The sequence below is a fragment of the Chamaea fasciata genome, unplaced genomic scaffold (genome assembly GCF_029207755.1).
Source record: "Chamaea fasciata isolate MVZ Bird 193981 ecotype frontalis unplaced genomic scaffold, bChaFas1.0.hap1 SCAF_1, whole genome shotgun sequence".
Classification (NCBI taxonomy): domain Eukaryota; kingdom Metazoa; phylum Chordata; class Aves; order Passeriformes; family Sylviidae; genus Chamaea; species Chamaea fasciata.
Window position 1 is genome coordinate 83352358 of NW_027094086.1, and position 16064 is coordinate 83368421.

General features: G+C 42.1%; 1 protein-coding gene across 4 annotated transcripts; it reads left to right on the forward strand.

Moving 5' to 3' along the window:
* The first annotated feature begins 4523 nt into the window (after positions 1-4523).
* SERPINB12 (serpin family B member 12) lies at positions 4524-11073 on the forward strand. Of its 4 annotated transcripts, XM_066186836.1 has the most exons (9): positions 4664-4780; positions 5065-5235; positions 6083-6260; positions 7650-7763; positions 8110-8241; positions 9139-9256; positions 9812-9954; positions 10154-10324; positions 10447-11073. In XM_066186836.1, the coding sequence occupies exons 2-9, from the start codon at positions 5210-5212 to the stop codon at positions 10849-10851; spliced, it is 1287 nt and encodes a 428-aa protein (XP_066042933.1). In that variant the 5' UTR covers positions 4664-4780; positions 5065-5209; the 3' UTR covers positions 10852-11073. The 4 variants fall into 4 exon arrangements, with proteins under 4 accessions (XP_066042941.1, XP_066042933.1, XP_066042949.1 ...); XM_066186844.1 differs by lacking the exons at positions 4664-4780; positions 5065-5235 and adding an exon at positions 4524-4573; XM_066186852.1 differs by lacking the exons at positions 4664-4780; positions 5065-5235; positions 6083-6260 and adding an exon at positions 6455-6571.
* The last annotated feature ends 4991 nt before the right edge of the window (positions 11074-16064 follow it).

Genomic DNA, 16064 nt, shown 5'->3' on the forward strand with positions numbered 1-16064 from the left:
TTCATAAATAAACAAATTTTAAAATAGAGAAAGAAAGAACTGACAAGGAAGACTAAGGAGTACTACAGAAACATGCAGGAAGGAAAAACAGAAACCAGAAAATGAATGGCAAATGGACGGGAAAAAAACAAGGAAAAGAACAAAAGTAATGAGAATAGTCATTTTATGTATCTTGTATTGCTAATGCATTCCTGTTTTCAGATGGGCACTGGAGCACTGGGGCTTGGCCAACGGGGCTGAGACCTTGGCAGAGGAGTGGGGAACAGCAAAGCTGGATGGTGCTGTGCCTAAAGAAGAGGGTGGTCCAGCTTTTGCACTAGAAGGAAAGTGTGGGTAGGGAAAGATGGTGCTGGGGAGCCTGCTTCCTCTTTCCTGCTTACCCCATTTGATTGCATAAGTATCCTATGAATTCAAAGCCAGTTTTATGCTTTGTAGGAAGAAAGAAGAGGTGAGAAAGAAAAGATACAAAATTTTCGGTGTTGCAAAGCCATATACAACCCTAGTTTAACTCTGATCTCTGAGTCCAGCTGCCATAATCCAGTGTTGCAGCTGAGTTCAGTAGTGCTGATTAGAGATCAAACACTGTGCTAGTGCAGCTCCATGCTTCCCATCTTTTTATTCCCTTTTCACTTCATGCTGGAGACTTAACCTCAGTGATCAACCACTTCTGGCCTTCTTTTATTCTTAACACCAGTGATTTAAAAGAATACCCCCTGGCTGGGGATTCCTGTTACAGTTCAAGGAAATACTTCTTCCCTTCTCTAATTAAGCTACTTCCATGCACATAAAGCCAACTCCTTACCTGAGAGGGAGAGATGGCTGTAGGCAACATAAAGCTCATGCATTTCCCATTCATTTGCTCTATGTCTGCAAGCAAGCTCAGCTCCAAACAATCTTGGCATGAACCTTGCACACACCTTTGTCCAGGCCAGACCCCATCAAAATTTGAAAGGGACTAAGCACAGCAGTGCAGTCATGGGTCTTCTTAGGGTTAATGACTAGTTTTCCAGCTGAGAGTGACTTGGCATTGCAATCAGGAGATGTTGCCAGCAGATATTGCCTGCCAGACTTGTTGGGCAGCTTGAGAGAAATGCTAATAACATATTGCTAGATATAGGTTTCCCATTCTTCTGTGGGGAAACTTCATGGTGATAGCATTTGCATTAAACAGCAAGGTGCTACTACCAGCAGTTATTGGTTAGAGGCTGAACTTTCCCCCAAGAGAGTGGGAGACTTTTTTAAACACAGTATTCACAGGAACGTGCTCCAGAACTCAGCTGTTGTCTTCTTCATTTAACCTCTTCAGGCAAGAAGGTAAAAATTCTATGTTGTTTTCTTTTTTTTTCTTTTTTTTTTTTTTTTTTTTTTCTTCAAAAAAACTGTGATTTTTTTTTCCCCCTGATCCAAAGTACTCTACAGGCTGGTAGAGTAAACATGATTTTTACACGTTGGGCAGAGAGAGAGAGAGAGAGATACCTTTACAGACTGCAGGCAGCAAAACACACTGCCAAAATGCAGGTGGTTCAAGAGCTCCCACAAAGGGAGCTGGTCTTCAGTGGGACAAGAATGAGGATTGTTGGGACACATCTAAAGATTCCTGCCTAAATTTCACAGGCTTATGAATCTGAAATTTCCCTCAAATCTCTCTGTCCACCCAGTAAAGTCTTATTGCCACAAGACTGATGAGCTCAGTGGCTTGTGCAAGAAAGTAGATACTTCTCTGCCTGTATTTCCAGAAGGGCTGAGGGACAGGCTCTTTCAGAGCACCTCTACTCTGGTAGAAATAGGCTTCATATAAAGTGACGGTGCTGGTGACCTGGGCAATCTGACCCACAGGATGAGAGATACAGCTTAATTTTCCTTCTTTACTCACATTTCTGTGGTACAAGAAAAAGCCTTGAAATGTTCACTAGATGAGAGAGAGGGCATGCAATTCTTTGACGGGCTTCTAAGGCATTTCCCCTTTACACTGATCCCCACCATCAGGGAAGTTGTTTATGTTCTTAAACAATGACAGTATAAAAGAAAAAGGGTGGAGTGGTATTCAGATTTTGTTTTGTTTGTGGGGGTGCTAGTCTTTGCTATTAAAATATGAACTCCTGGGTTTGGCAATGCTGTTTAGAAGCTTGCAGAGAAGCCTGTGGAGCTGCACACAGGCACAGCAAATAACTTGCCACTGTACAGCCTGTAACAGGCCAATGCACATCCATGTCTGTTTATGTAGAAATAACTGGCCTAGGAGGAGGAATAGAAGACACCAGAGGGGCTGATGCAAACTAACAAAAGCAGTCAGGAAAAAGCTTTCTGGCATTAAAGTAGCATCCTGAGAGGCCAGGTTGTTCGGAAAATGACCTTGGCACCATTTCACTTGAAAAGCTGCTTTGTGCAGAAATGTATTGGTTTTTAATTTAAAGCATGTGTTGTGCCACTTAGGGATGATCAGAATTGCTGTGTTGTAGGAAATTTAATTTTTCTTCTGTGCTGTTGGTCCCTTTAACTTCAAATCAACACAGAAACACTTGGAAACATATTTTTGTATGAATGGTCATGAAAAATAAGAAAGTAACTTCTACCAATTTTCATGTGAAGACTCAGCACTATCTGTCATGTTGAATTTTTCTAGGATGGACCATGTAATTTCTGACAATTCTATTTTCCTCTGTGCATGAGAAATGAATGTGTATTAAGGCACCTTAATGGGATGCAGACTGAATACGTAAAACATGGAATGGGAATTATCGTGTGGCATCAGGCAAAACAGGTTCCTTCTTACTTAACGTGGATGAAATACGGAATTACCTTAACAGCAAGGCTACAAGTCTTTTACCTTCTCCACCCTATTTACTGCCTTCTCCTGTTGACTGAATAATATAATATAATATAATATAATATAATATAATATAATATAATATAATATAATATAATATAATCATTAATTATGACAGCCTTCAGCACAGGTTTCTTTATTCTTTGACAGTGTTTGTTTTGATTTCATCTAACCTTAGACAAAAACAAACTAATAAGAGAGAACAGATCATGAATAGTTACAGAAAAGGAGTGTTCATCATTTCACACAGCCATGGAAGAAGTTTGTAATTTTTACATGGTCTGTGGGACGCAGTGGTTTCTTCTGAAGGAAGATATTTTCCTGGGTAGCTTCTTGCTCACGTATTGCAGTGCCAGTAATTTCATTTTCCAGACTATGTTAAAAGCTGCTGAACCATCATGCAAAGATCTCCTGTAACCAGGGGCTCTGCACTACTAATAATGCTCAGTGCAGGTGCTTTGGCTAGTGTGGAACCGCAGCTAGGAACTTCCTGGAACACTTCTACTGATCCTGTATCATCCCTTCTTACCACTCCGAGATTATTTAAAAGTGACATTACCATTTGCTGTCCACCACGTAGATGTTCTCCAAACGCTGTGGTCCTTGCAGTACCTCCAAAAGTCTGATTGAATTATTACACAGATTACACAGAAGGCTTTGTGGTGCAGAATTATTCACACACTCGTTCTCACCCCATTTAAGATTAAGGAAGTTCACTTAATTCTTTCATTGTGCAGTAAGAAAGTTCCTCCATTAGCCCATACCTGCCCTCCCTTCCTCTGGATTTCTTGGGCAGCTCTCTAAGTACTTCCCACTCACAAAACCATGGAGTTGGCTATAGTGTTTGCACCTGACTGTCTCCCTGGTGACAGCCTGCTGCTTTTGCTAAAGGAGTGGCCACATCAGTGTGCCAGACACTCACTTTAAAACCTGTTCCCAGGTCCTGGGCTCTCCCTCCATTCTTGGCACTCAGCCCTTTCCCTGCAGGGTGAGGTGGAGCCGCCTTCTTCCTACTGAGTAAGATTATTAACTCTTTTTTTTTTTTTTCCTTGACTCCTTCTGAAGTTGGGACACACCTGCAAAGTGCCTCATGCCCTACATTCACTGTGTCCAATTTCACAGCTCCATTTCAGATCTTCCAAAAGATGTGAAAGTATAGCACTACAAACTTCAGCACTGAAGATGCACGGAGTTTTCTTTTCAGAAGGTTGTGGATACTGGGATAAGAAGGTGGAAGAAAAGATAAATTATTTAGTGCAATATCCTGTGGTAAGATAACTGCATTATTAAAAGGAAAATTAAAACCTTATTACATAAAAAGACACTAATTGCAGAGCTAAAACAGCTGTGTTCAGAATTAGTGAGATAAAAATTTTTAACTTGTCTGTGCAAAGAATCCTTTGGATATTTCTCATCTGTTTTGTCCATTTGCATTAGGTCTTTATGCGAAGTACTTCTGGACTCAGGGTAAAACAGAAGTCTCAGTATAAAACATCTATGAACTTTTCTTTCAGCATCACAGGTTCTTTCCACAGAGCATCACTCTGTGGATGAAACATTGATTGTTGCAGTGCTTTTCAAGTTAGTCAAATGGCAAGAAATGTCTGCATTTGCCACATGTTGTACCTTCATATATTCAGAAACTTTAATTTTTTGTCTCTTCCAGGCCTGTTCTGCAGTTTGTTTTAGGCTCAGTCTGTTGTCCTGTGGGCTGAGTTCATTTCCATTGTCTGGCACTTGCTGCAGGTGAGAATGGTTTCACAGACAAATGCTGCATCTTGGCTGAGCCATATCAACTCCCAGTGCCCTAGCAACTTCTGGCACCTGAATCCCAGCTTTCCATGCAAAGTCATGCCTGGCTCATGGCTGAGCTGGAGATAGTGTGCATGCTGCATCTTGAGAACAGTGCAAGGCATTTTGAGTTGCTCTTTGCATAAGGAAAAATCTGAGAAGGTCAGGCTCTCTTTGAAGGGAGGGAGCTATGGCAGAAGAACTGTGGCCCCAGTGGGAGGCTGACAAGACAGTTTTGGCTGGAATAGGTTGCAGGTCCCAAGCACCAGGCAACCCCTTCCCCATAGGGCTCAAGCCAAGTCTCAAAGGGGCACCAACAGCCCAGGACAGGCTGCACAAGTGCCCTACTGATAAAAGATACTGAAGTTCAGCTTTGCACCAGCCTCTTCCCACCTTTAACCTCTGATGACACAGACTGGAGCTCCTCACGTAATCTCTCCTTGCAGGCTGCAGCTTCAGAGCAGACAGGGCTGAGGAAGAGTGCCTTCTGTGCTGTGGCTCTATGTGGGCACTGGGGAAGAACACCTGGCTGTGCACTCACTCCTTTTTCCAAGAGAGAGGAACTCTGGCACCTTTCTCTGGACCCAACCCATGCTGATCCCAGTGCAGGCTGAAAGGTAGAGACAGCCAGATCTGTGCTACAGGAGACATGAAGGAGTTGTCTCCATATTGTGGCTATGTATGTTCCCCTAAAAAAAGAATCATTCTGGAATTCAGACCAGAGCTATTTGGCCAAAATGTTTGTTTGATACTGAAAGTGATGTGGTGTTTGTTGTTGTTGTTTTGTTTTTTTTTTTTAAATTTTAAATTGTGCATTCTGCCTCAATCTCTGACTCCTAGAAAACTTATAAGAAGTTAAAAGTGTATTTCAAACTGTTAGTGCTTCCATATGTAGTTCAGTCTCCATAGCTGTTAATGACTCCTTTTCATGTATGAAGACATTTAATTAATAGTGATTTCATTTTTAGAGACCTGTTTGAAACCCCCTCGCTGCAGCTCTGGTTACCACAGATGGTTATATGCAGGCTTAGTTTCTGTCCCCAAGTCTCTATCACTAATGTATGTTGTTAAGAGGAAAGAGTTGATGCAAGTGTCAAAGATGCAAGAGTTGATGAATCAGACCAGTTTGGAGAAGGAAAATATTAATCCATACCTGTCTAATTTCAATACCATAAGTTGAAATAAGACACAGCATGGGATAAAGGAGAAAAAGGGTCCTTAATGAGGACTGTACATACGTTGTGAGCATGGGTCCCTTTTGCAGACCCTCTGTGTCTTTGCTCCTGCTGTGCATCATAGACTGATCTGTGCAAGGCTGATTAAAACTTTCAGGATTTGGAAAACATCTGTTATGTTCAACAACCAGCTATGGGACTATCTCAGGGCAGACAGATGCTTCACACTGTGGTCTAGTTAGGCCAGCTGCACTAAATTTCTTAATTCTTTTGTGCTCCCACTCAGCAGCTGCTCCATGATGGACTTCATTTCTAGACCAGTTACTGAGTTTTGCCTTGATCTCTACAAAAAGCTCAACAGAAGTGCAGAGGACACAAATATTGTCTTCTCTCCAATGAGCATCTCTGTTGCCCTGGCCCTGATCCATCTGGGTGCAAAAAACAACACTGCTGCTCAGATAGAAGAAGTGAGTATGAATGAACCATGGTGAGGTGCTTCCACATTGATTGCTGTTCCCTTAATGGAAATGCTGGGGATCCCAGCATGGCACATGTGCAAGTGTCTCACAGGAAACCTGCACAAGGGCAGGCACAAGGGCAGGCACAGGTGCAGGAGCACTATGATCCCTGCCATCTGCTGGTGTGAGTCTCATCACACTCCCTGCAAGAGCACAGAGCAAGGACCGGCTGAGAGGAGGTGATACAGCACAGTGGGGTGCTCTGGCTTTCCCCAAGCCTGCTGGCAGAATATCAGGCTTTACTTCAGAATTATGGGCAGGTACTTCCTCTTGTGGTTGCTACGAGAATCCTGGGAGTGGGAGTCTGGGTGGGCAGTGGGGAGAGCTGCAAACACCTGAAGGGGTTGCACCTGGGTGGCTGAAAGCATTAGCTCACTTGTCCCTTATGACACTCAAGAGTCAAAACGTCTTATCCACACAGAGGTGGGCAAGGAGGAGGTGAAGAAGGTCACTTGTCCTGTCACTGTGCCTTTATTTCCTGCAGTGCAAGTTTTGCTTTCTTCAACCTTTCTTCTCTTTTCTTTTGTTTTTTCTTCTCTCTACCACGAGTGGTAAAAGACCAGAGCTTCTCACCAGGGTGTGGTGCGTTGACCTTTGCTGTGGCTGCCAGATGCCCACGCAGACACTCTTTCAGAGAGTGTTCTCTTTGCACAGAGACCACCCCTGCAGCCCCCTGGCTACCAGAACGCTGCAACATCAGTCCTTTAGAGAGGGACTCCAGCTTGTTTTAGGAAAGCAAAAGGAGTTGCTTAATATCAGTATTCTCTATAAAATGAGAGTAAGGTCTATGTATGATGCAACATTATTATAATAGAAAAGCTGCTAAAAATTTTTCAGTGATGTATTTGCACGGTAGAAGCAGGGGCAGGTTTCCATTAACAGCACTGTGGTTTTGATCTATTTCTTAAGCTGATGCTAATGTTAAGAATGATTGCATGAAGCCAGTTTGGATGATTTTAAAGAAAATTAATTTTTGTCTCTTTTCCTGGGGCAGCTTTTTTGTTTTGAAATTTAAGATAACTGTAGTAATGACAACACAAATCAAACAGCAATGAAAACACAAATCAAATATAAACATTTTGAGGCAGTGAAGAGTAACATTTTGAGGGATTAAATGCAAGTTCTTCTTGGTTTGTTAACATAGAAAACTGAGTCTGAACATTCATACATGAATGTATGAACAAGTTCAAGTCTGTCATTTCAGCTGATGAGTGAAGCTGATAAAACATCTTTCATGAATCTACACCACTTATCCAGTACAGCACAGCAAAGCTTTTAGACAAGGAGTATGGTTTTATCCCAGTTACAATCGACATAAATTGACATCTTCACCTGCAGGTGCTCCATGTCAGGAAAGCTGCAGAAGGAATGAGTCTTGGATGTGATCACAAGAGTGCAGACCCAGGAAAGGAGCCAGAAGTAAGCCTGGAGGGTCAGCCTTCCTTCTCAGAGGTGTGTCCTTGGGTGGGGAGCCCTGCCCTCACTGTGTCGTAGGTTAATGCGGGTAAAACACTAGGGTTTGCCACTGGAGGGAGTCAAGATCACATGCTCAGAGTCTGCTTAATCCTCTAGGAAATGACTGATACAAGGTTTTATTTTGTTAAGGGGCAGTAAGTCAATACCAAAGCCTTCAGTGAGCTCACCTGAAGGAGGATCAGGCTACAAAGCTTGGACTAGCTGGATTTAAAAATCAGTACAGCAGGAATAAACCTCATAGTGTTATCTAATTAAGATGCAAATTAGCAACCAAAGCTGTACAGAGGAATCATTTTAATTTTTGTGTTTGTGCTCCTCCCAGTGTAACAAGGAGGGAGACCTTAACCATAAAGTGTTCCAGGAGCTGCTTTTACAACTACAAAACCTTGGTGAAAAATATGTATTAACCTTGGCCAACAATCTCTTTATACAACAAGGATTTGAACTCCTGCAGGTAAGTCACCTGCTAACTGCTGTGATCATGACCATAAGCTTACCTGTAGCTGTGAGCCTCACTGTTGCCCCTCTTGTGAGTGTTTTGGAGCATGTGATGTGCTACATGGAGCTATAGTTCTTGAGGCTGGTGGGGAAGAGACAAGACAATCAACTTTCCAAACTTTTATACAAAAAAAAAACCCCAAAACACCAAAACCAAACCACCCTGTGGATATCAAAGTCTATAGAGCAAAAATAAAGCAGGGATCTGTTCATTTTTGGCATATGTGTGCACTCAGCCAGAGGAGAACGTACAGCTAAAAATGGCCTATTCAAGCTGTCTGCAAACTACTTACTTCAGGTCTTGCAAGTGAGACAGCTGAGGGAGCAGGAAGCTTGGAGAGGGTTTATCTCCAGGAATGTTGTACAAGTTCATGCACAGGACTGCTCTGCTGAACTTCTTGCTCCTTTCCTACGGAATGACTGACTGATCTTGAGACTACTTGGTATGGCTAACTTGTTAGTCACATCTTTGCTTTTCTGTCAGTTACTTCTGTCAAGTATTTTGATAGTTAAGCATCAAACAACTCATCTTGGATTTTTTTTTGTGTCTTTAATTTTTTTGTCTGAATCTCAGTTATGCAGTTCTCCACGACAAGACTCTTTCTTCTGGTTTTCTTTTTACTTATTCACATTTTTGACCTATTTATTAGAATAATTATCTCTTCTTTGGAGATCCTCTGAATAAACTTGAGATACTTGATGTTTCCAAAATGAAATTTTGCCTTATGGATTCAACATTCAATGGTGAGGTCCCTCACCATTTCTAAAACACTATTAAGCAATTGATTTCTTTCAAGAGGCAGTAAGTACTTAATAGATTTGACCAATTCATAACCTTTATTTTGCTTTACAGCAATTTCTAATGTGTAGCAAGGAACTGTATGGAGCAATGCTACAAACAGTGGACTTTCATGGTGCTGTTGAAGCTGCCAGAAGAAAAATTAATGCTTGGATTGAAAGTGAGACACAAGGTAAAACAAAGCAAAACTGTAGCCATTCTATCACTGCCTTCCTACATGGGTTCAACAAATGAAATTCCAGGCTAGGAAAAGCAAAGACCTGTTCACATTTCTGTGTGTTCACTCTTATGCTGTTTAAGGGTAGTTTTTCTTCCCATCCTCTCTTAAAATGTTAGAATAAGTTACCAACTAAATTATTAGAGTTAAAGGAATCTTTGCTGTAAAATATTTTTTATTTCCACCCTTATGCCTGGCCTGATAATTGCAGTAATACCTATGAGTTTTGACCAGACAAACTGCTCCTGCAAACAGCCACAAATGCAGATTCAGAACACCAGGGGATAATTTGGTGACCCCAAGTCACCCCAAGTTCCACATCCCCCCTGGCGAGTAACAGGGCAGAGCAATCTACCATTTGTTTACTGATATCGTTTTTATCCTTCAAATAAACTGAGAACTGTGTTTCTGAGCTTTTCCAAAACTAAGTTCACAGACCAGTAATAAAGTCTCAGTCCAGAGTCTTAATGACAGCTAACAAATTCTTCTGTGTTTCAAAATTCTTTTTAGGTAAAATCAAGGAACTCTTTGCACCTGGCATGATTGATGTAAATGCATTGCTGGTGCTTGTGAATGTAATCTACTTCAAAGCATCCTGGGAACACAAGTTTGAGGAAGAAAAAACAGTTCAGAGGGATTTTAAACTGAATCAGGTACCTCTGCATTCTGTAATTTTTAACATTATTCACCTTAGATACTGTGAGCATTGCAGCAAGCATAACAATGTCCAGGGCTGATCTGCCCTGTGAGTAAGCTGTTGGGTGTGTTGGGAATTTAACTTGCCTCCCCTGTTGGGTAGAGTTGTTGGTTAGAGCTGTATTGCCTAACTGACTGTAATTTTCTTTCCAATAGAACAGAAGGAAACCTGTGCAGATGATGTATCAGAAAGGCAAATTTAAACTGGGCTACATTGAGGAGGTGAGGGCTCAAATCCTTGAACTGCCTTATGCTCAGAAGTCACTGAGCATGATCATCCTGCTGCCAGGTGATGTGGCTGATGGATCTGTCAGTGGGCTGGAGCAGGTAAGGTAATGCATGTCACAGTCTAGGGCTGGAAGCCGGTTGTCTGAATTAACACTGGATAAAGATCTCAAGTTTTCAAAGCTTCCCACCTATTTTAATCTCCTTTCCCCCCTATCTTATAGATTGAAAGTGCAATCACCTATGAAAATTTAATGCTGTGGGCCTCCTCAGAGTACATGTATGAGACAACAGTGGAGGTTTACCTGCCCCGATTCAAGCTGGAAGGCACCTTCAACCTCAATGAGGTTTTACAAGAGATGGGCATGACCGACATCTTCACTGAATCAAAAGTTGACCTCTCTGCAATGACGTTTGCAAAGTCTCTGGTGCTGTCAAATGTTGTCCACAAGGCATATGTGGAAGTCAATGAGGAAGGCACTGTGGCGGCAGCTGGCACGGGGGCTACCATTGTGAGGAGGTCTCTGCCTCTCACAGAGGTGTTCATGGCTAATCACCCTTTCTTGGTCTTTATTAGACACAATCCTACCAATACTATAATTTTCTTTGGCAAACTCTGTTCTCCTTAAAATCAGGACCATTTTCTAACACTGTGAGGAACATCTGGATGAAAAACAGAAATTGTATTTTTCTCCCAATTGCTTTCTTAATTCTTTGACAGCTAGTTTGTCCTTCAAAATTATCACTGCAGCCAGTTTTGTTTAGAACCTATGAATTAGATGCGCTGCCACTAGGCTCCTTGAATTGTAACTATTGATCTGAATCCAGAACACGAGTAAATTTTACCTTAAGCTCACTGGATAGGAATAACATTTTGTTTCCTTGATGTGCGTGTGTGCTGATGGTGACAATAGGGTTGAGGTGGGAAGAAACCTCTGGAGATCATCTGGTCCACCTGCCCTGCATGAGCAGGGCCATCTACAGCTGGTGGCCCAAGACCAAGTCCAGATGTCTTTTGGATATCTCCAAAGACGGAGACTTCACCACCTGTCTGGACGACCTCTCCTAAATCTGTGTTAAATTCTCAAATAACTCCAAAGAGAATTTTGTATGCATAGTGTCTGCAGGAACAGGATACAAACCCACGTATTCCGAAAGATGGTTAATTATTTACATAGTATAGAAGGCTGTCTTTTATATAGGGATAAATCAAATTATTTATCTCAAGGTTTCAAAGAATAGGAAGAAAATGGTCTAAAGCATCCCACTGAAGTTACCGATGTAGAACACTGTAGCAATGAACTTCCAAGAACTGTGTTTTCCTTTTCCCACCCAGTGTGGTGAATTTAAAACTTCTGATATGCAAATCTGAGAGACAGAGCTCTCTCCATGCTTTGAAAAATGAGGAAAGTTTTTTCAAAGTGCAATATGAATCATGGAAATCACAGATAAACATTACCTGGGAATGTTTGTGGGGAAAAAAGAATTAAACTTCTTTCCAGCTGATAGGGAGACATTACTGATAATTTACTGGTTTAACATAAGTGATGTCTTCCTCAGAGGGATGAGATTTCACATATTAACATTTGTAATGTGCTTTTTTATGATATATCTATAATGAGAATCTGGGAATAACATGTTTAATGCACAGAATTATTTATGACTTCAGAAAGGAGAAAACACACTAAAATAATGATGTGTCTATCCTAAATAGGACACAGGCTGGCTTAAAACTTGTACATCCAAAAAGACATCTGAAAGAAAAATTCCCTCATCCAAAATTTGTAGATGTTTTGTTTTCTCCTTTTGTAAATTTTCTAGCATCTAGCATTTTCCTTTGCTTGCCCTGAACTATCTTGATGTAAGCAATTGAATGCTTTGCCCCTGTTGAAATACAGCAGCAAGGTAGGATGAGATGTAAATTCCTGGAGAACATCTAGTGAAAGGATTCAAAGCAGACCATGTAAAAGCTGTTCAAATGGGGCTCCTGAAATATGCCATTACAATGACTACCTTTTTTTTTTTTTTTTTTTTTTTTTTTTTTTTTAAATCCAAAATAGTACTTAACTTCTGTAGTGGAGAAATTCATGTGGCTCAGGTGGTGAAGGGCCTGTATCCCATATCCTTGCTGGAATTCAAGCCTGCAGCTCTCAAGGGAATGCACAAAGGCATTCAGGCGCTAGGCTTTAGCATAGGCTGCAGGGCAAAACTGCCTATTTTCCTTCTGAAGCCCTTACATGAAGGAGTGAAGCTTAAAGACACAAGAAGAGCATGTAGCTCAATAACTGCATTATAGATGAGATCTGGTTTCCAGGTCTAGTGCCATTCCTGTTTTAGTCCAGTAACAGGAAAAAATGATCTGTATGTGGGTGTCTATCCTAACTAGAATGCTATGGAAGAATTTTTGTCTGTATTTTTCTGATAGCATGAATTTTTCTTCACTTTCTTAATATCTGCCTGAAAAAGAACATGGTGAATGAAGTAGGTCAGCTGTGAGCTTCATCTCAGCTCTTCAGAGAGTGCTGCTGTGCAGCTTTTGATCTGAATCCTCAGGCATGAAATTAGTTATATATTCTTAGTTATGGGATGGCGAGTCACAGCTTTTGTGTAAGAGCACTGCCACCTACACATCTCCAAGATTATTTCACAATCCTTCCTCACTTGAGTGCTAGAGTTTGGAAACAGAGTCCAGCTTTTCCATACACTTTCTGACAGTTTTAACATGCTGGAAAAACATTCTCAAAGGACCTCGCTCATAAATCCTGATGGATGCCCTATTTTCTTGTGCAATGCCTCATGCAGGTAGCTTTTGGCACGGCCTTAGTTGCAGCCTGCAACCTCACAGCACCAGCTGCTGCTCTGCCTCCACTCACACCCCAACAGTCCAAGAGACCCCCACTGCAGCCTGCTCTGCTGCCCCTCACTTCTCTCCCCTGCAATCTGTCAGCAGAAAGCAGTCCCAAACGCGGGCCAGCAATGGCCAGTTCTGCCTTTTCCAAAGCCCTCAGCTTGCCCAGTGAGGAATCATCTTACTAAATTGTAGTGGGACAACCACTGAGGGGAAAGGCTTTCTGAAATGAGAGTTTCATAACAGGAAAAGTCCCCTCAGTCATATTCAAGTTATATTCATGCAATCATTGCATATTATTTAGTGGGGACTTTAGCTGCATTTTGCTCGATGGCTTCAGCTGCCATCTTCTGTCAGAAATGCAATATTCGGCTCAGAGCAGTGCTGAGCGCAGTGCCTGTTGGCCTAAAATATAGGCATTTCTCAGCCCATAGCCACACTCCAGACACCAGGAGGAAACACCGAAAAAACTGACTGCTGCCTGTACTGCAGAGCAGCCTCCAGGGCTGAAGGGTGAGTGCTTTGGCAGTGAGGAGCCATTTCCTTGCTCATGAATGGTGATGAATATGAAGGATCCTGGAAGACATGCCCAGGGGCCGTTGATGTCTCTCTTGTACCCCAGACAGGAACAACTCCACCTTGCTGCCTTATTTGCTTGTTGCTTGGTGCAAACCTTCCAGAGGTGCAGACTGACAATGACTGTGGAGCTCAACAAAAGCCTCAGGAGGCCCATGTACATTTCAAGCTGTAACCATCGATGCCTCAAGCTCCCCACGCTGTTCTGCTGAAACATGTGGGCTAGGCCTATGGTACAGGAAATCAGATCCATACCTGGAGTACAGCAGCAAATATCCAGAACTGACAACTTCAGCTATGGTCCCATACCAGTGTCTAACTTCTGTGGTGTCGTGGGAAAAATCCACATCCAGTGTGATGTAGTTCAGTGAACCACAGTGTCTGAAGCTTGGTCAGGGCTTCTAAACCATGTAGCAGTTCTTGCAAGAAACCCAGGATGTTGACTACATGGCTGTGTTTACACAGAGTATAGCCTTTAAAAAAATTGAGGTGAAGAAAGTGACTATGGAGCTAGCTGGAGCAGATAGGGGAAGAGTTTTCTTTGTGGAAATTAATGAAGAAAGAAACTGAGGTAGGTGCTGCTACAGGGGCGACCAAAAGACTGCTTTGCCTCCGTAATTCCTTATGAGTTCAGAGCTGACCACGTGTTCCTCTTGTTGAACAAACACAACCCAAGCAAGAATGTTCTCTACTTTGGCCAATGTTGCTCTCCCTAAGGGTGGAGCAGGTTCTGCTTCTTTCTACATAAAGACAGCACAATACTGTAGTAGAAAGAAGTAAGGCTTAAATAAGATGTTGCTACTAGATACCACTGACATTTTCTGATATCTGGATTCTTGAACCCAAGAAAAAACACCCCATTTCTTCAGCAAGACGACTGAAAAAATTATAATGGGCCTTTCCTGTTTAGAGCTCTTCTCAAGCAAGTGAACACATTTAATGGAGATTATTTCATTATTATTTCACTCTTTAGCCAACTCCCACTGCAGTGGGGTTGTCTAAAGAGTTGGATGACGTGCTGCAAGAATCAGAAGTCCAGCATGATGCCTTCCCTCCTCAGCCTGGAGGAGGGAAGGCACACGACAGGGCTGATGGTGGGGCCACACTCCAGGAGGTGTTGCAAGCCTCTGTCCCCAGCTAGAGACAGCTCAGTGCTGAACCCCCCACTTTCCTCCCACATGTCTCCAGTAATCCTGACTCCAGTGCCTAAGCACCACCATGAGGAAAGGCTCTTGGCTGCCATGAAGGCAGTGAAACCCACAGGTCATGTTCACATCCTGAGCGAGTCTCCATAGAGATGTTGGGCATGGAGATATGTAGGGAGAGATCTGTCCCATACACTTCTCCTCAGATCTTCTGCTCTCTCCAGACCCTCCCTCTGGAAGCAGTAAAGTGTGGCAGCAATAAAAGCATTCAAAGCATTTAATTGGTATGACTTTTTGAACCTTGATTTGAAGGTTGCCTTAGGCCCTCAATACTTTTGGACATCTGCTATGTCTTGTCTCTTGCCTATTGTATTTCATCCATGAACTACAAGCACAGCAAGGTGTAATTTACCACCACTAAGAACTTGAATGTCTTTCACCTTCATTTCTCTGACACGTCATTCTGAAAATAATAATGAATGCAAAAGGTAGGGTTTTTTTAGTATCACGATGAAACTTCCTAAGAAAATTCTTCTCCAATGCTCTGGTGTTTTACATGTGCGTGAAAAACTGTGGTCCTTGGAGACCATGGGGTGTTTGGACTTGGAGTAAGATTGTTCTAAGTCTATAATTTCTCACCCTGCCAGTTCTATGACCCTCTGCCTGATGAGTGGGAAATAATCTTACTGTACAATACAGAGGTGACCACTGAGGGGAAAGTATTCCTCGATCCAGAATTCCGTAATGGATGAAAGCCCCTCTAAAGTACCACATTATTTCAGAATATATTAATGCAGTTGTCTCATGTCTGCACTGGGGTGCACTGAATGTGACTGGGATGGAGCTGACTGTGTTCACCGCAGCCTGTATGGTGGTCTTTTGGGATTTCTGGCTAAAACAGTGTTAATATTTATTGGCTGCTGCTGAACTGTACTGAAAAAGCAATTATGGTCAAATTCTGGTCTAATTCTGCCTACACCATTTTTTTTGCAATTATACGAAAAGTTTTTATAAGCTATTAAAACATCAGTGAACAGGTATTGGTGGAGTTATGATATATTTACACTCATGTCTGAGAACAGAATTCAGTCCCAGTCCTCTAGCTGAGCAGGAAGAAAAAAGGGCCATCTCGAAGTTTCAATTTAGAATTGAATACACAGAGTTTTTTTCTCCATGTAGCACAAAAGCAGACAGAGGGAGAATATATTTATGGGTACATCCTGTTTCTGGTTTACAAATACAGGAGGAAAAAATTAACCACGTCTTAAATATG